Source organism: Hyperolius riggenbachi, chromosome 10 (genome assembly GCF_040937935.1).
Source record: "Hyperolius riggenbachi isolate aHypRig1 chromosome 10, aHypRig1.pri, whole genome shotgun sequence".
In the NCBI taxonomy this organism is placed as follows: Eukaryota; Metazoa; Chordata; class Amphibia; order Anura; family Hyperoliidae; genus Hyperolius; species Hyperolius riggenbachi.
The window spans coordinates 68,378,033-68,397,679 of record NC_090655.1 but is presented as its reverse complement, the minus strand read 5'-3'; the positions used below and the strand labels follow the sequence as shown (position 1 = coordinate 68,397,679).

The 19,647-nt window shown below is 45.0% G+C and overlaps 1 protein-coding gene across 1 annotated transcript in view; it reads left to right on the top strand.

The window, feature by feature from the left end:
• GFRA1 (GDNF family receptor alpha 1) overlaps window positions 1–19,347 on the top strand; it is a 304,386-nt gene extending 285,039 nt beyond the window's left edge. The window contains exons 7-9 of the mRNA XM_068257931.1: window positions 2,013–2,197; window positions 14,438–14,491; window positions 17,836–19,347. Coding sequence (XP_068114032.1) covers window positions 2,013–2,197; window positions 14,438–14,491; window positions 17,836–17,994 — 398 coding nt within the window. The 3' untranslated portion in view covers window positions 17,995–19,347. The remainder of the gene's footprint in view (window positions 1–2,012; window positions 2,198–14,437; window positions 14,492–17,835) is intronic.
• Window positions 19,348–19,647: the final 300 nt, after the last annotated feature.

Here is a 19,647-nt window from a genome sequence, read left to right as displayed (position 1 = left end):
CGCCGGCTAAAAATCCACCTTGGAGCCCATCCTGTACAGCGGGCGAAATCGGCTCGCTCTCCTTGTAACCTGGATATACTGATTTACAGCATATGGTCCGTCTGCACCCCTGAAAAGACCAGCAAGAAAAGGGGGGTGACTTTCTCTGACCCAGATGTACTTGTAGTTACAGTGGTCAGAGTTTCGCACAGTGGAGGGGGGCTATGCGGAGGCTGCAGGAACACAGCATGTAGGCAGAAAAAAAAATCATAAGTAAAAACTCTCTCGACTAGTCCCGGCTTAGGACGGGAAATAAAAGCAGTTTGTGAAGGGTGGGGCAAACATTTATAATGACTGGTCCTGGCAGGGTTAGGGGGCAGGACTAACCCGTAGTATGCTGCAATGGATTCTACAGGAAAGGAAGTTTTTCTCCACTATGGCTATCATTCATGAAAGTGCTGTCGGTATGGAGAATCAGTGCGGGAAAACACTACTGTCAGTGTTTTAGACTTCTGGCTGCTCATTCATAAAAATGTATCCAGGTGCGGTAACAGTGCGGAGATTCCCCGAACTAGGCTGGCGGCAGGCAGGCGGAGGCTTGCGGAGACACAGAAGCTGCCGAGTTGATACATTTCTCCATGTTCCGCTCTACTGCAGCTGCCTGGGAGGTCTGTGTCTCCATTCACTTAACATTGTTATCGCCACATCAAAGGGAGCGGTACTTCCCGACCTCATACCGCTTGCGGTAATCTTTATGAATTAACATTTTGTTACATTTTTTATGATAATCACCGCACAAGGCGGTGATTTATCGCTCTGTTCGGTAATGTCAGCTTTTCATGCGGAAAGAGCCTTTATGAATGCAGATTTAGCTTCGTGCTCGGTAAAGTCAGCTGTTTTAAGCATTTCCGCATGCGGACATGCTTTATGAATGATGAGTACAGATTCCAGGGTGGCAAAAAAGGAGAAAAAAGCAAGAAAGGCCTCTTTGGTTTCCGTAAGTCTTGTAAACTCATTGCAAGCTGCAGAATGAAAAGGGAAAATGCATATTAATAACATTAAATGGCCAGCAGCCTTGTGGAATGCAGATATTGATTTGCAGAAGTTCTCAAAGAAAGTGAAGTTTAAATTTAAAATCAAAGACTAAACTGAGCTAAGTTTATTCACGCTGTGGAGGAGATTAAAGCCAACCTGCAGCGAGGGGAATATTGCCGAAAGGGTTGTTGACTTTCTTTTTAAATATATTGAGAGAGGGAGGCCCCCATGAAATAAAATCATTTAATATTAAAAATTAAAAAAAAGTATAAATATAAATGAGAATTTGTCAAGAGAAATTGTCAATGAGATGCTAGTAATTCCTGCTTGTAAGCGCAATTCATTTATTTTTATTTAAGCATTTATATAGCGCTGACAGATTACACAGCGCTGTACAGAGTATATTGTCTTGTCACTGACTGTCCCTCAGAGGGGCTCACAATCTTATCCCTACCATAGTCATATGTCTCTGTATGTATCGTGTAGTACAGAGCTCCCCAACTTTGTCCTCAGGGCCCACCAACAGTGCATGTTATGTGGAAATCCAGAGAGGCAGTTAATCAGCTCTGCTGGGACACTAATTACCTCACCTGTGCATGTTTGTGGTTTTCTGCAAAACATGTACTGTTGGTGGACCTTGAGGACAGGGTTGGGGAACTCTGGGTAGTGCATGTATCGTAGTCTAGGGCCAATTTAGGGGGAAGCCAAATAACTAAACTGTATGTGTTTGGGATGTGGGAGGAAACTAGAGTGCGTGGGGGAAACCCACACCGACACGGGGAGAGCATACAAACTCCTTGCAGATGTTGACCTGGCTGGGATACGAAACAGGGACCCAGCGCTGCAAGGCGAGAGCGCTAACCACTTAACTTAACATGCGGTGTGATATATGAAACATCACTACAGGCACACTGTCATATATTTATGTATTTATAAATAAAATACAAATGGAAATTAGGCTGTATTAATTTTCTTTTCAATCTCTCTCCCCCATGTAGAGAATGCAATCCAGGCCTTTGGGAACGGTACCGATGTCAAGCTTGACCCATCTGTGCACACCACAACGTCAACCTCTGTCCTCTCCAAGGGCAAATCTAAGGACTCCAACCACATAGACACGATGCACATCAGCAACGAGATCCCCACACACAACGGCCTGCCAGCCTGTGCCAACCTCATCCAGGTGAGCTGCAAAACAGCTGCTCTGTACAGCCCTCATCCAGGTGAGCTGCCAATCAGCTGCTCCGTACAGCCCTCATCCGGGTGATCTGCCAAACAGCTCCTCTGTACAGCTCTCATCCGGGTGATTTGCCAAACAGCTGCTCTTCACAGCCCTCATCCGGGTGAGCTGGCAAACATCTGCTCTGTACTGCCCTCATCCGGGTAAGCTGCCAAACAGCTGCTCCATACAGCCCTCATCCAAGTGAGCTGACAAACATATTTTCCGTACAGCCTTCATCCGGGTGATCTGCCAAACAGCTGCTCTGTACAGCCCTCATCCAGGTGATCTGCCAAACAGCTGCTCTGTACAGCTCTCCTCCAGGTGAGCTGGCAAACATCTGCTCTGTACTGCCCTCATCTGGGTGAGCTGACAAACAGCTGCTCCATACAGCCCTCATCCGAGTGAGCTGACAAACATCTTTTCCATACAGCCTTCATCCGGGTGAGCTGACAAACAGCTGCTCTGTACAGCCCTTATCCGGGTGATCTGCCAAATAGCTGCTCTGCATGGCCCTCATCCGGGTGAGCTGACAAACATCTTTTCCATACACCCTTCATCTGGATGAGTTGACAAACAGCTGCTCCACACAGCGCTCATCCAGGTGAGCTGACAAATATCTGCTCTGTACAGCCCTCATCCAGGTGAGCTGCCAAACATCTTTTCCATACACCCTTCACCCGGGTGAGCTGCCAAACATATTCTCTGTACAGCCCTCATCCGGGTGAGCTACCAAACATCTGCTCCATACAGCCCGATGTACTACAGAATGTGCGAGTTTAGGTCTAGTTTAGGTTCACTTTATGTAGCCCTGTGGTGCCTGCCTTCCCCACCCAGTATAAGTAGCCCTGACGTGTGTGTCCCTCCCCAGCTTGTATAGGTAGCCTGAGGTGTCACTTCCCCACTAATATAGATAGTCTGATTCTACCACCCCACTCCCCGGTATGGGCAGGGCCGGCGCTACCATAGGGGCAAAGGGGGCAATTGCCCCAGGGCCCCAGCATCCATAGGGGCCTTCACGTGTCCCCATCATCCACTAAATTATGTGGCCAAGCCCCACGCGCTCCATCCTCCCTCCGCAGCATTAGGGAGGCAGTGAGGACAGGAACACACTTACCTTGTTCAAGTTCAAGGGCATAAAGAACCTATAATTAAACCTCCGGGAGGTTTGGGTGCAGGGTAAAGCTGAAAAATGGCTCACCTTGCTCCTGCTACCCGGTGGCGTTAATTAATATTCTCCCTAAAGGTCGCTGTGGATTGTGGGGAAAGATGTAATTCGGACGCCAGCTATTGCCACCAGTTTTTAAAGCAATTTGGGCGCTGTCTATTGAGGTGCCCAAATTACTGTCTAAGCGCCGCTATAGCCGTAATTCCTATTACGGCCTATGGTGGCGCTGGCTCTGCCAAAATTTCCACCACTGTTCTTACATCGCTCCAGTTCAGGGGGGCCCCCAGGTTACTTTTGCCCCAGGGCCCCATTGTAGCTAGAACCGGCCCTGGGTATAGTAGACTCAGGAGTCTACCCCCCCAGTATACGTATCCTGGTATGTCCCTCCCCCAGCATAGGTAGCCTGAGGTGTCCATTCTCCATCATGCAAAGTTGCAAGTGTAATAGAGAAGTGCCTCACCTCTCCAGGATTCACCCACTCATCTCCGCACTCCAGCTGCTAGTTCAGTCCTTGTGTTCTCAGCGGCATCTGTCATCATGTAACCCACATGGCAGGCAGACACCGCTGGAACCATGGAGACCATATTCTAAGCAGCTGAAGTGTGGAGATGCATCGCTGGATCGTGCAGAGCTGAGGACCTTCTGTGCTTGCAACTCCCTTTGCAGACAGTTGTTGCCAGGAAATTTTGTTGCCTGAATCATATCATTTAGGTGGCTTCATGGTAGTGTTGACTCTATGGGAGGGGCTCTATAAGCCCCGATATTGGCTTTTGCATACGGCAACCAGATTGACTCAACTTTAACCCATAAGATGACCACCCAGTGGTGTCCCTGCTGCCCTGAGATGGACAACATGCTCCACTTTCACTTCCTGTGTTTCTTGCGTTAATCCTGTTTGGCTGATTTGGTCGCTCTGATCCTCGCTCCTCACTCTGTTTTGTAAATGAGACAATCTGCAGAGCTGGAAGGAAGTAAAGATTTCCAGTAAAATGAGTTTCACATTATCAGGTTTATAAATAGGAGCTCACCTAGGAAGACGATACCCAGAGGGTGCTGATTAATTCAGTGTCACAGGGTGGGTGTGCGTCTTTAGTCCCGCAGATGAGCATGTCGCTGTGTGCATCTGCGGGGGGTGTCGGCTGTTTATCCTAATTTGTTACCTTTAGAGGAAGATTAACTAAGAATGTAAATCCATGGGGTAAGCTGAGCGATCACAGGTCGCGTATTCATAACACCTACAATTCCCTCGTATCTGTCAGCAATGCGTGTACATTACAACCCGTGCAGAATAAATCCTGCATGCCTCTCACCTCCATTCCTGAATTTTCTCCAAGTTCTCTTGCTTACCGCCCAACATTTTGAGATAGGAAGAGGGACAGTTTAAGACAGTGGTCCTCAAACCACATATAGAATAGCAGTGCTGGCACCACCCATCCACATACTGTAGAAGCCAGTGAGCAGTCATTCGCTGGCTTCCAATCCAATTCTGCATCAGGTGACACTGCTGTCCAACTGGATGGCAGGTTGTCACCTGGGTATGCTTCACTGCCTTGTGCACAAAGACGTTCTTCGGGCGCCGCATGAACGAATGGCTGCTGCTGGGAGGTCTCCACCGGGAATGATTGGGGGGAATCAATACCTAGATTCAATGTAATGTTTTTCAACATCATTTTAGGTATATTCCGGCCCCCCAGCAGTCTGAAGTATGTTGACCCGACCCTTGACCGAAAAAGTTTGTAGACCCCTTGTTTAAGACATGCCCCTGCCACACCCTAGCCAAGCCTGTGCCACGCCCGTGCCACACCCTTTGTCATGCATGTCGCAAAGAATTCAGATGCAAAATCTGAAGTTTTATCATTCACACAAAACAGGTCCTTTCTATCATCATTAGTTTTCCTTCATTTTAAGGTTCAAAAAGGATAAATATATGAATTCAAAGGATGGGAATAAAGCTTCGAGTCAGTAAAACACATTTTTCAGGAGAAAAACACATATATTATATAATACACAGATCTGCACATCAGTCTTGAAAGAGGGACAAATGAGGTAGAAAGAAGGACAGAGGGATTGGATTCCCAAAGAGGGACTGTCCCTCCAAAAGAGGGACAATTGGGAGCTATATTCTAGTATCCAGCAGACGTAGGAGTGAAAAAGGAGATATTTTAACCAATTCCCTCTAATAATTAGTGCCCTTATGAATTTGGAGGACATTGAAACTGATTTTGTAAAATAGAGTGAGCAAGTTTCCGGACGGTTTTACACTTGTGGTGTGCATTTACTGTGCGATACCCTGCCCCCGCCGCATTTCTCTGCAACAACGACAATCTGAGTGCGATGGGGGCACACGGCTGGGTTGAGGCAGAAGCGAGAGAGGCTCCAGGGGAGGATGGTGATGGACCGATCAGTCTGAAGCCCCATGTATGTATCCCCCCATCTCAGGATTCCTCTAAATAGCTAAAAAATAGGAAGAATAAACAGTCAGAATTGCTTTGTCAAACCTGCTCCACTGTGCACACAGAAACTAAGCTAATATCTGTGATTTTATGATGCTGAGGATTGCTGTGCTGTTCACCTGTGCCCAGCCGTCTGCCTGGAGATCGGGAGAGTCGTCATCTGCATAGAGTATTGCATCAGCTGCACCATCAGTGATCTCACAAGGTCACAGCCAGAACTTCTGACTCATCCAGTAAATGCTGCCTTCTCATCATCTTCTCATATTATCATCATTGCAGCACTTTTCCCAAAAATCATTCTGCTTATTATTAGGTTGCTTTTTTTCTGGAGTACTTCTGCTCTAAATAAGATTATGCTTCATAGAACTCTTCTGCAATATGAGAGCCCCCATGGATTAGGAATGAGAGCTGGCCTGTTACCTAGACACAGGGGGCAACTTAAAGGGTCTGTCTAGTCCTAAGTGGACGTTCGGATGGGTGGAGCCAACTGCAGGCTCCTTTATTTCTTTAGTGAATGCTTGGGGACTACCCGTCTTCCCAGTCAGGGCCGGTTTGCTACCTGAGGCAGTAGCGGTTGATTCACTAAGCTACACTGCTGAACCAGCGCAGCTTAGTGTGGCAGCGCAAATAAAATTTTCAAAGTATGCATGCTTCTGCTGTAGCGTGCACTACTAACTTACTCTGGCTCCCCCCAAAATGAACAGCTCCTCCAATTGTCCCACTCTAGACCCTGTCAGATCCAGTGACTTTGTAGGACGAGATCCCCGCACTTTGATTGGCCCAAAAGGCTGCCTGTTACTTGACAGGCAGCTCATTGGGCCAAAGTGCAGGGATCTTGTCCTACAAAGTGAATTAACCCCAAGTCAGCTAGCTAATTGTACAAGCTGTTAGTCAGTATTTCTCCTATCTGGCTCTCTGAGAAATTGCTGATGTTGCTGAAACGCAAGAGAAGCTGAAGACGTGTCTGACACTTCCGCTGCCCATAGGATCAACTGTATACACATCACCATGGAAACAGTGACGTGAGCCCTCTGCTGCACATGCACACTGTGCCAGGTTGAAACATTATGTATGGCTCGCACAGAATTACATTTTAAAATATGAGGCATTTATGGCTCTCTCAGCCAATAAGGTTCCTGACCCCTGGGCTAGATGGTTCTCAGCTGAGGCAGAGAGTTGGAGCCACCTCTGTTAACCTCCTTGCCAGTCTAATTCCCGCCGGCAAGGAGGCAGCGCAGAACTTTTTTTTTTATTTTTATTTTTTTTAAATCATGTAGCGAGCCCAGGGCTCGCTACATGATAGCCGCTGAGCGGCGGCATCCCCCCACCCACTCCGATCGCCTTTGGCGATCAGAGTAAGCAGGAAATCCCGTTCAGAACGGGATTTCCTGCAGGGCTTCTCCGGTCGCCATGGCGACGGGGCGGGATGACGTCACCGACGTCATGGACGTCACAGGGAATCCCGATCCACCCCTCAGCGCTGCCTGGCACTGATTGGCCAGGCTGCGCAGGGGTCGGGGGCGGCTCGGCGCGGCGGGTAGCGGCGAATCGGCGGGTAGCGGCGGCGATCGCATGTTACAAGCAGCTAGCAAAGTGCTAGCTGCATGTAACAAAAAAAATTATGCAAATTGGCCCAGCGGGGCCTGAGAAATCCTCCTGCGCAGGTTACCCCGAGCTGATCTCGGGATAACCGGCAAGGAGGTTAAAGAACTACTGAAGTGAGAAAAATATGGAGGCTGCCATATTTATTTCCTTTTAAACAATACCAGGTGCCTGGCAGCCTTGCTGTTCTATTTGACTGCAGTAGTGTCTGAATCACACCAGAAACAAGCATGCATGCATCTGACAATAATGTCAGAAACACCTGATCTGCTGCATGCTTGTTTAGGGTCTGTGGCTAAAAGTATTAGAGGCAGAGGATAAGCAGGGCTGCCAGGCAACTGGTATTGCTTAAAAAGAAATAAAAATGGCAGCCTCCTTATCACTCTCTCTTCAGCTGTTCTTAAGGATTAGCCCTCCTGATTATCTTGGACAATCTTGGACTTTCAATGCATTCCAGCAAGGAATCTATTGAAAAATCATCGAACCACAGCATTGCACTGTTCCATGCAGTGCAAGCCTATAGGCTGCTAATTGACCGCCACTCCTGTTCCCAGTCGACCAAAACATTCCATCCGGTCAGATCAATACTTGAAATTGATCAATCGACTATTTTTATGGCATTGATTCCCAGCAGATCTGATCACAGTGATCGAGTCCACCGGGAAATAAATGAGAAAACTGATGTGCATATGGCATGCTTACAGGGAATGTCCAAGGAAGCCTTAAAAAAAAATCTACTTGCCTGGGGCTTCCTCCAGCCCATCAGCTGTCCTGTGCCCTTGCCGCAGCTCGGCACAGGACGGCTGACAGGGGCTGAAGGAAGCCCAGGGTAAGTATTTTTTTTATGTCTTCCTCGGACATTCCCTTTAAAGAGGAACTTTGACCTAGGATTAAACTTCATCCCAAATTAGTAGCCGATACCCCCTTTCCTACAGGAAAACGTTACCTTTTCTCAGATCTGTATGGCTGATACTGTGGTGAAAGCCCTCCCACAGTGTGATGCCATGGCTGTATATGAACCCTGTTGCATTGTGTGAAATAACTTTTTTTTCCAAATGCCAAGCAAGCAATATGTCCCTGTGTGCATAGAACTCTCAGTAACAAATATTCTGCAGAGATCACCTGGCAGGACTAAAGATGTCACCACCATAAATTTCAGAATGTAAATCAGGGAAAGAAAAGATATTACAATGGGCAAACACTAACTAAATAATTTATAAATGAATATCGTAAAATATATATATATATATATTAATTACATTATTATCACTACAGTTCCTCTTTAACCTCTTGAGGACCGCAATGCTAAACCCCCCTAGTGACCAGGCCATTTTTAGTAAAATAGGCCACTGCAGCTTTAAGGCCATGCTGCAGGGCTGCACAACACAGCGCACAAGTGATTCCCCCACCCCCCTTTTCTCCCCACCAACAGAGCTCTCTGTTGGTGGGGTCTGATCCCTCCCCCATGTTTATTTTTTTGTACAAATATTATCAGTGTTTTTTTAATAAATAAAAGTGTGTTTATTTAAATATCTTCCTTCCCTCCCCACAGCCAGCCAATCATGGCGATCGGCTGTCATAGGCTTCTGCCTATGACAGCCGATCGCTCTCCAGTGTCACACGCTACTGCCGATCGCAGCACTTTACATGTAAGTAGACAGTGATCACGCCGTCTAACAGTCTCCCGAACGGCGATTGCCGCTCGGAGACTGAAGGCGGTGGCGGAACTCCGTCCCCCAAGCAGGAGATGCGCACAATCTCCTGCATTAGCTGGCCCCAGGACTATACGCCGATCAGCATTAGGCGGTCCTGGGGCTGCCGCCACGCCCATCGGCATGACGTGGTCGGCAGGAGGTTAAAGAAAACCTGAAGCAGAAAAAAAAACATGATACAATGAACTGTATGTGTAGTATGGATAATGAATAGAACATTAGTAGCAAAGAAAATAGACTCATATTTCTCTTTTCAGTTGTATAGCCTTTTTTTTTATAACATTGCATCGTAGTGTTACAGTTGCAGTTTTAAACCACACTCTGTCTTTTTAGCTATAAAACAAAGCAGAAATTATTACCCTTTTAACTTTCCTGCAGTAAAACCTTAGCTGTCTCTCACTGTTTATTGGCTATTTAAAGAGACACTGAAGCGAAAAAAAAATTATGATATAATGAATTGGTTGTGTAGTACGGATAATTACTAGAAGATTAGTAACAAAGAAAATATTCTCATTTTTTTATTTTCAGTTATATAGTGTTTTTATAACATTACATTATTCTCTAATATGTGCAGTTTACACAACACTCAGCATTCTAAATGTTTTTACAGAGCAGGCTGTAAACTATTGACCTGTCCTCTGGCAGAGAAAAAGAAAATACTTGACTGACAGCTCTGATAACAACCTTCAGAACTCAGAGCTCTCTGCGACTTTAGAGCTCAATGGCTTTTTGCATAGATAACAATTGGAGTCTCTTAACTCTTCCTGTACTGGAAACAACATTACACTTATGTCTCTGCTCCTAATGTTTTATTTCTGAGCTGTACTACACATACAAATCATTATATCATAAAAAATGTTTCGCTTCAGTGTCTCTTTAAGTGCTTTAGAAAACTGGACTGTATTCCAAGAGTTCAGATAAACTCTTTTGCATAAATAACAACTGAAACTTTTTAACTCCTTCTGTACTGAAAAACAATAGGAGACTCTTTTCTTTTTTTCTACTAATGTTATATTTCTTTATATTCACTATCTCATACATTTATTTTTCAATTCAGTTTTGCTTTAAGTAGAGAGATACAAATCAAGGTTGGTGTTCTGCCTGATATTTGAGGTTATGCGCTATCTATGAATTATGTCTGATTCAGGTTGGCTCTAAATGTGCTTCAGCCGGTCTGCTCATCCCTGAATAGAAAGCTGTGATTTGCAACACAAATTACTGCCTGTAACAATTGACAATAAAGTCAGGATAGGCCAACATCTGCTGTTATCTCTCCTAAGCCTTTCTGACACGTCCCAAACTCGATACCGGGAGACAGACGCAAATGACGCTGCATTCGTGTGTGACACGGGCCCAATGACCCAGCAGCTGTCACACGGAGCCACGACTCAGCGTCTTCCTGTTCTATTGCAGTAATTGGGATTCGGAGCTGGAATCCTCCGCACAACCATTTAGGTCATTTCCCCGCTGAGCGGCGGAGAGCTGTGCGCGGACGATGCTGCCAGGGGGCCAGCGCAGGCACGTTGGCATCCGGGTGGCTGATTCTGCAACATCCCCGCAGATGGGATTAAAATGTGCTCGCTCGGCAAGTGTGTACGGCGCAACGGCGGAGCGGTCACCCAGCTGCAGGTCATTTCACATTGATGGGGGGGGGGCGGCGGATTCAGAGCTTTGACCGCGGACTGTTCCTGGTGGGGTGGGGGGGAGGAAGACATTGTGTGGCGCGCAGGGGATGCCAGCCAACATGCTGCATCTATGTTAATTGTGGATTCCGATCAGCGACGGGAGCCAGACAAGATGAAGTGTTGTTGACATAAATCTCCGGCGACTTGTATCAAGTCATGTGAAAAAATAGACAGAAATTGCCAAGTAAAGCGGAAAGTGAGTTTTCGCAGTACAAACAGCTCCGATATGGGGAGGCTTCACTTCCTCCGATCCCACAACGCGTGCCGGGAGGCGACGTTAACTTACGCTGAAACAAAAGGCAAGATAAGATTTGCGAAGCCGTAAAACACTCAGGTATGGATGTACCCTATACTGACTTTAAGCCACACTCTAGGCACAAATGTTCTCATCCTGTGCAACACTCAGGGGCAAAATATTTTCTTATCTTCGTAGAGACACCTTAAAAAAACCTTGTATGCATGCTAGAGTAAACTTGGTTGCAGTGGCGTAGCTAGAAATTATGGCGCCTCATAGCAAAACTTTCATGGGGCACTTAGATGTAGACACTCTTAACAAATGCCACCTGACTCTACCCTATGGATATTTGGGCAATTAACATTTTCATGCACTCAACACTGCATATAGTTCACGGGCACTGAGATAAAGTCAGAGGGTAGAGAAACACAAGAAAGTTAATGGTGAATATATTACGGTAAGTACCAGCTTGGCCCCCTATGCTTCTGGGCCCCATAGCAGCTGCTGTGACCGCTATGGCTATTGCTACGCCCCTGTTTGGTCGAGACAATTGTTCTATGCAGTCTGAGGCTATATCTTATAATACTTCAGCGCTGACAGTAATTCTGGATTCTGGTTCCACCACCGCACCAGAATAAAGGGAGGCTTACCAAATTACAGTAGACTCAAATTATAAGGTCTCAAGTGCGTGTTTCTAGGTGATTCCAAGCCACCAATTATAAGCAAGCCCCTTCTAAAAGATCCTCCCCCTTCTGCAGTGTGGCTCAGTGAAGTAGTTTAATATTGACTTGCTCCAGTGCTGTGTTCTGTCTCCTCTGATCTTCCTATCAGTCATGCTCTCTATGCTACATACCTCTGCCTGTGAGTGCATGTCATATGATCTGAAGCTGGTGGAGGTATGGAAGCATAGAGCGTGCAGCTGCCGGGAAGAACAGAAGAACAAGAAGCAGCGCTGGAATAAGTAATTATTACCCTACTCTGCTATGTAGGGAGAAGGTAGCGGTGGAAAGGTGTGTGGGTGTGTTTTAACCAGAAACACTGTCATCCTCTGGATGGGAAGGCAATTCACTGTCATTCTTTACTGCTTACAATGATGCACATATGAAGCTCTCGAGGGCCACATAAAATGGTAAGGAGGGCCGCATTTGTCCCTTGTGTCTGACACCTGTGGCTTGCAATCTAAAGGGAGGGTGTGGTGACGCCATTGGAGGGGGATGCATAAAGAGGTTCTCAGCAGAGAGAGTTAGTGCATAGACAGGGTGGGGTAGGCCTTCTTGAAGAGGTGAGTTTTGAGGGCCTGTTTGAAGGTGCTGAAGGAGGGGCAAGCCTGACTGGCAGTTCCACAGGATGGGTGCGGCTCTAGTGAAGAGTTGTCATGGTGCTTCTCTGCTGCTGAATGAAGTAGTCAGCCTTTGCTGCATTGGTTAAAGTGGATCTGAACTCTTACACAGGACACAAGGAAAACATAACAGAAATGCACCCTGTATGAGTTTAGCCTGTGTAATTCCCCCTCATTTGTGTCTAATCACTAGTTGTAATTTGATCTACCTCATGTGTCACATGACTGCCTATGGCAGATAAGCCCATTTGAAAGTACAGGCTGTAAACAATATGTCTGCTTCCGTGAATCAGGTAGTAGAAACAGTGCAGATTTATTTTTAAGATTTCTATCAGCTGTTACAAAGAAATGATTTTTGTTTTGTTTAAAGTTTAATATGCTGTTTTGTATCTTTTACAGCAGAGAGGAGTTCTGAGTTCAGGTCCACTTTAAGGGCCCGTTTCCACTAGCCACCGCATGCGGCTGCCAGATGCGCGGTGGCACTTCCGGGTCTGCCATGCACGGCTCTGGGATTCGCTAATTCCTGCATGAAAACTGAGGGCAATGTCAGCCGAATTGCTAGGGCAAGTGATTCGGCCGGCGGCGCCATCATTTTCTATGGCAGAGTTTCCCCAAGCGATTTGCCTGCGGGGAAACTCTGCGGATTCGGCCCGGTTTCCGTGCTAGTGGAAACGGGCCCTAAAAAGAAGAGGGGGGACAATTGTAGTAAAAGATGCCCACTAATGATACAAGGACCACTCTGATCAGATTAATGAAATCAATCCGATTTTCAGATCAATCCTGTCAATCTCATCAGATTGGTTAGGAGATTTTTGTCCATTAGTGGTCCTAAAAGATTGTTTCCAATCAGTCATACACATTATTGGAAATGAATGATTGTTTGGTGAATTGCATCTTTAGTGGCCACCTTAAGGAGCACTGTATCAAAAAACTGTTCCCCTGGAGGGTACTCAACTCGGGAGGGGGAAGCCTCAGGGTCCCAATGAGGCTTCCCCCTCCGCTGTAGCTACAGGCAGTCCAGCGCTGGCTCCCCCGAAGTGTCCCGGAATCCTCCCCCGACAAGCCTGACAAGCGCAGATAAGCGCTGATTTATTTACCTCTCTTGGCTCCAGCGGGGGCGCTGTTGCGGCTCTCCACACAGAGATAGGCGAAAATAGCCGATCTCCGTCGGGTCCGCTCTACTGCGCAGGCGCAGGAGACTTGCGCCTTCATAGTAGAGCGGCCCAACGGAGATCATCTATTTTTGCCTATCTCCATGCACAGAGCCGATACTACGCCTGCGCTGGATTCGGGGAGGTAAATATTTACATCGCCGCCATTCAGGGAGGATTTTTGCCTCCGCCATGGGACCGAGGAGGACGGGGGATGCCTCAATAGCTTAGGCTTCCCCTACCCGAGGTGAGTACCCACCAGGGGAGGTTTTCTTCATTACAGGTTTTCTTTAAATGTCATTCTGGGTCTTTTTCACTTTGGAATTTACAATGGACTAACTACACTCGAATATCCTTATGTACATCCTTATGCAATTGCTCTGGTATTCAATTGAAAAGCAAAGTTTGTGTGAAAGTTTACTTAAGTGACTTGTTTAGGGAACACAGCCCCTCAGTAAAGGGAGAGTCTCCTGTGTGCTGGCTTCAGTGGTTTTTCTGAAGTTCTACTTAAAGTTCTATCTGGGCTCTCCTTGGACCAGCAACTGTCTTCACAAAATAAAGGTTTAAGAACAAAAGCGACGAGGCATCTGTCTGACATCAATCTGTCAGCCGGTCGGTATAACGAGCTGCCAAACAGCCGCTTCCAGCTAATTAATGCGGCTGATGGCGCTCGCTCATTCCCGGTGTCTTGCCATGTAATTAATTTCACCGGCTACAAGGAAAATCCTCTCCCCGGATAAAGCTTTGTGTATCTCCTAAGAATGGAAAAAACAGAAACATTCTTCATTCCATGAGAGCAACTGGAGCCCACGAATAATCAAAAGCATTCCAATTAATTTTTTACCTTTTTTTGTTGTAGGCACAGAACAGGAAAACAAACGACAGTGTGGACACCGAACTTTGCCTGGCTAAGGTAGGAGGATTTTTTTTTTATATAAATAACTAATTGAAGCCTTAAATTCCATGAAATCTTAGGGATTATGGTCTGCCCTTTCAGTTCGTAGGGAATTAGACAGGTTTATTCAGTAACTGAAAGTCTCCTTCCGCAGCCAGAGAAATGAGACTGTGCAGCATTCAGTATGCATACCTCCTAACTTTTTTTTAGATAAAAAGAGGGACACTTAACCACTTCACAACGGAGGGGTTTTACCCCTGAAGCACCAGCGCTATTTGTGCCTTGCAGCGCTGCTTCCATTGATTGTTTTCAGTGATATGATTGGTTATTGGGGACTGGGGTCCCCATAACCAATCATTGCACTGCAGAGCGGGGGTGTGTGCGCGCGCGCGGGTCGCGGGGGCGCGCGATCGCGCGCTGCACATTTGTTTACATTTAATTGTTATCAATGGAGACTGCTTCTGTTTGAAGCAGTCTCCCATTGTGTCCGCAATCGGCGCGTCTAATTGGATTTAGAAACGCTTGTTCCTAACATCCAATTAGTCACCTGCTGTGCTGGCTGGCTGGAGTGTGCGCGCGAGGTCCCCGCCCACTCCCAGCCAGTAAACAAACAAGTGCGCCTTTCTCCGTCCCTGGGGGTGAAGCAGTGCGCAGAGGGACGGAGAAATTTAGCACTGGGGGGTAAAGTGGTTAAAGACATGCCCCCGCCACACCCCTCACCATGCATATCACAAATAATTCTGAATCAAAAGATTTAGTTGTATCATTCAAACCACACCGATCCTTTATTTTATCATTCGTTTTTTCTTCATTATAACATTTTAAAAACAAGAAATATATCAATGTAATTAATGGAAATAAAGTTTAGAGTCCGTTAAACACAATTTTCAATAGAAAAATAATACATATATTAGCATAAATCTGTACATAAGTCCTGAATGAGGGACAAATGAGGAGGAAAGTGGGACAAAGGGGATGTGGTTCCCAAAGAGGGACTCTCCCTCAGAAAAAGGGACAGTATGTCCAAACTTAAAGAAACTCAGATATCAACCTAAGACCATCTCTGATACTTACCCGGAGCTTCCTCCCGCCCCATAAACACGACTAAGTGCCACGCGGTCCTCCCGTGGTCTGCCGTTCAGCAGCATTGATCTCCATTACCAGTGTCAGTCGATGCCAGTCAGGGTCTACTGCACATGCGGGTAAGTATCAGAGATGGTCTTAAAGGAGTACTATCGATTGAAACGACTTTTTTTTTTTAATACTCTATATTAGTGTACACATTACCACTAGTGCTAGGGGCACTTTATTTATTCACCCAGGTCTCTCTCTCACTATCCCTGCTTAAAAATTCATTTCTCACAGAGCTCATAGTAGTTTGGGTCACCCTGAGCTGCTTTGTTACTCTGTCACACAGCTCACAAATATATTTCACTGTGTCACTCACAGCATGCAGCAGACATGAGAAGAAATAGGCTGATCTGAGGTGGTAACAGGTAACTAAATGAGCTGGAATATTGCTGGAATATAACTAGCTATACCAGGAGTCTGTGTTTACACTCAGACTGGCTGCCTGCTTGAGGCGATTCACTCCAGGCTGCATCCACTTTACAAGCTGCTGAGAGGGGCAGACCACTGTCTACAATTAGCATTATTAGTATCTTTATCAGTAAAGAGAAGCAAAGATAATAAACACACATTGCTAGAATCTTTAACCCCTTACCACCATATCAACAAGATTCTTTCAGCAAGGTGATAATTAAACTATAAACTGAGGAGTTGATAGCAACTCCCCTGTGCAAAGACATGGTCTAGCCCTCTGGGAGCTCAGTATTAGATACATTTTGTATCCAACACTGACGCCAAAACTGACGGAGGATTTTACAGCTGAAAGGCAGAGCTGTGTGAGGAATCAAATTGTTCCTAGTACTTGTCCTAATGTGTGCTACAACATACAGCATTTAAAAATAAATGCATACATCGATAGTATTCTTTTAAGTTGATCTCTGAGCCTCTTTAAATCCAGTAGCTATCCAACTCCAGTCTTCAGGGTCTGAGGTCCTCACTCATTTTGAAACAGCTCAAATGAATTTCTGGAGGTGAATCATGGAACGTTTATTAGGTAGGAAACATTCCTCAATTTCTTAATCCATCCTAAACACTGGCATGGATGTGGCCCTCAAGGACTGGAGTTGGAAAGCCCTGCAGTAGCCTATCATGACATTTTTTACTCAGTTGGATCTTACAGCTCTTGATTTGGAATTTAGAACATGTACTCAGGCCTATGGCTTATATGCAATTCCCTTTTTCTGCAGAGTTTTCATCTAAGAGATAATTTTTCATCTTCTATTTAAAATAATTTTTTAACACTTTTCAACTGAAAAAGTACTGAAAAGTAGGTGAAAAAGTACTATGAAAATGGTTTGTTTTCTTGCTTTCTGGTGGCTTAAAAGGTATTGTATTGGCAAATGTAAAAATTTTAACAAGGAGAAAACTCAGGAGAAAAAGTTAATTGCATATGGGCCTATGTGTTGTTACTAACTCCCGTCTGCTTATTAAAGGGGATCAGAAAAAAAGTCAAACTTTGATAGTGTTCCCACTTCCTGTTCCTATGACGAGAAATTAAGCCTCTGCACTCTCCTCCCTACAAAATCTTAGATAACACTGTTTATTTATCTCTGACCTGATAACATCACTACAGAGTTGTAAAGTAATGACAGCAAACCCCAAGGCCGGATTTGTACTCTTTATCGCCCAAGGCCACTTTCACCAGCTGCCCCCCTTCGGTATAGCTAGCAAGATTACCCCTCCCCCCTTTCTCTCCAGTGTAGGTAGTCAGATGACTCCCTTAATCCCTCCTCCCCCTTCAGTTTTGGTAGCCAGAAGTAGCAGATTGTAAACGTTACTGAATTGTTACATCTGATACATTATCAAAACAAATGAACTGTTTAAATAAACAGTAGGGATAAAAAAATAAAATGTGGGGGTTTAATGTACAATAGAACTGTTTACATTAAAGCTACAATGTATGAAAGTTGATAAATTGTGTATTTTTTACTTGTTCTTTATTTTCCTTTTAAAATGCATAGAAAACAAGGTGATTACTAAAAACAAATATCAGCCACAAAAAGCCTAATTTGTCCTGAAAAAAAACAATATTTAGATTATTTAGTTGTGATAATTATTGATAAAGTTATTGCCAAAGTAATCAGAGCTGAGCTGAACTGTGAAAATTACCAGGTTAGGGAAGTGGTTAAAGTTGATAACTGGCTGTTATGTTTTATTGTGGAAACACCTATCTACCTTTTGAACCTAACTATACAAGTATGAACAAAAGACCTTTATATGCTCGTATCTTGCAGCAGTCGCTTGGAAAGGACAACAACATGGTTGGACGACCTTCCAGTGACCACATTTCTACTGAAGGCTCTGCCACAGTGCCATCCGGGCTCTCCACGGCCCTCCTCTTGCTGACCGCGATACACTCTCTGTTCCTCGCCTTCCCATCCCTGACGTTATAGCCACTCAACCACACACGGACGTGACCAAGAACAACAAATATATAAATATATATTACTTATGATAAATCTTATTCACTTTCCTACCCTTTCGATCATCTGAAATTGCTGTGCCGCCAAGAGAACGGAAAAACTCTGAAATCCTTCAGAGGAGAAACCAAACGCTTTACCAGTATATAGGTCCACGCTACTTCTGTCGCGTAGCGAGTTCTGGGCATGCTTTGTGTTTTAAAGTTTAACAAAAGTTTGTAAATTCGTTTGTTGATAAACTGTCTCTTTTTTTCCACCTATGAAAAAGGGAATCCTACCTTTATCCTGTTTATAGAATTGTTTTTTTTTTTTAAAAAGGTTTCATTTCTTGCCAAAATTTCCTGAACAAGGCCAAATGTAGATATTTCCTATACTGCCCACAAGGACAATACTGTAAGGAGGACAGTTGCCTTTCCAAGAAGTGCTTGTGTTAGTTATTTACCGCTATGTCAGATTTCTGTTCAGTGTTTCAGTTTTTTCATCTAACGTCGCGTGTCCCAGAGATCTTCCTAGCCTGCCGTTTGGTTTTGGGTCGCAAACATCTTCGTTACTCTACAAGGCAATTTTGGAAGAAGGTGTATCTGGCAGAAGAGGAAAAAAGAGAAGGCGGTGAAGGGTACAAACCTTCCAACAATCACCTTCGATACGGGAATTCCTATTAATCACAAACCTCTTTTCCCGGCAAAGGAAGAAAAGGGTTGAAAAAAAATGTACTGTGTTGAGGAGCTGAAATTGGCAACGCAATTGAAAAGGACAGAAAAATGGACACTGTGTTGCTGCTGCCACGCAAAAAAGACATGACCATAAAATTCTGGCATTGTTAATTTTTTATTTTCGAAAAGTTTCCTTATCAGATTTGATCCTAAAATGATTTTTTCCCCTAAATCTGGGTTTTGAGAGAAGATAGCACACACCACAAACAGCCTCTCCTGCCCGTCCTGCAAGCATGGGGGACATGCCAAGTCTACAGTTACGATCTGGAGGTGCCATATGTCCCCACTGTGTACATATGGCCGTATCACAGAAGGTGACCGCGTAGGACAAGACGCGAAGCGTTTGATACAAAGATTCTGCCTCTCTCTGCAGGCTCCAAGCTGATGCATATTCATATTATTGGCTACAGAATCCCTGGACTTGCTAATACGTATGTACGGGGAAAAAAAGCTAGTGACATGCCAAGAGCTTAATTACAGCTATATGTAACTGAGAACAACGTGTGTAGACATGAAAGAAATGACAAGCACTGTGTTTGCCTTAATGAAGCATGATTTCATAATCCCTTGTACAGAGATTAATATTGTGCACAGTATAAAGGCGAGAATTTGGCACTGTGGATGTTTTTTCTGGACTGCACTTGTTTTTCTAAACAAAACACAGACAGCCCGTCGCATCGGCTTATGTAAGTCTTAAACGGCAGCAACAGATTATCGACTTCATTGTACGGCTTATTTCAGGTTGTTCCCACCAAACACTACTCATATAACAGATGACAAAAGTGTCGCTTTAAAGGACTGCTATCGAGAAAAATTGTAAAACTTAAATTACATGAAAACACAAATAAAAAGTACATTTCTCCCAGAGTAAAGTGTGCTATAAATTACTTTTCTCCTATGTTACTGTCACTTA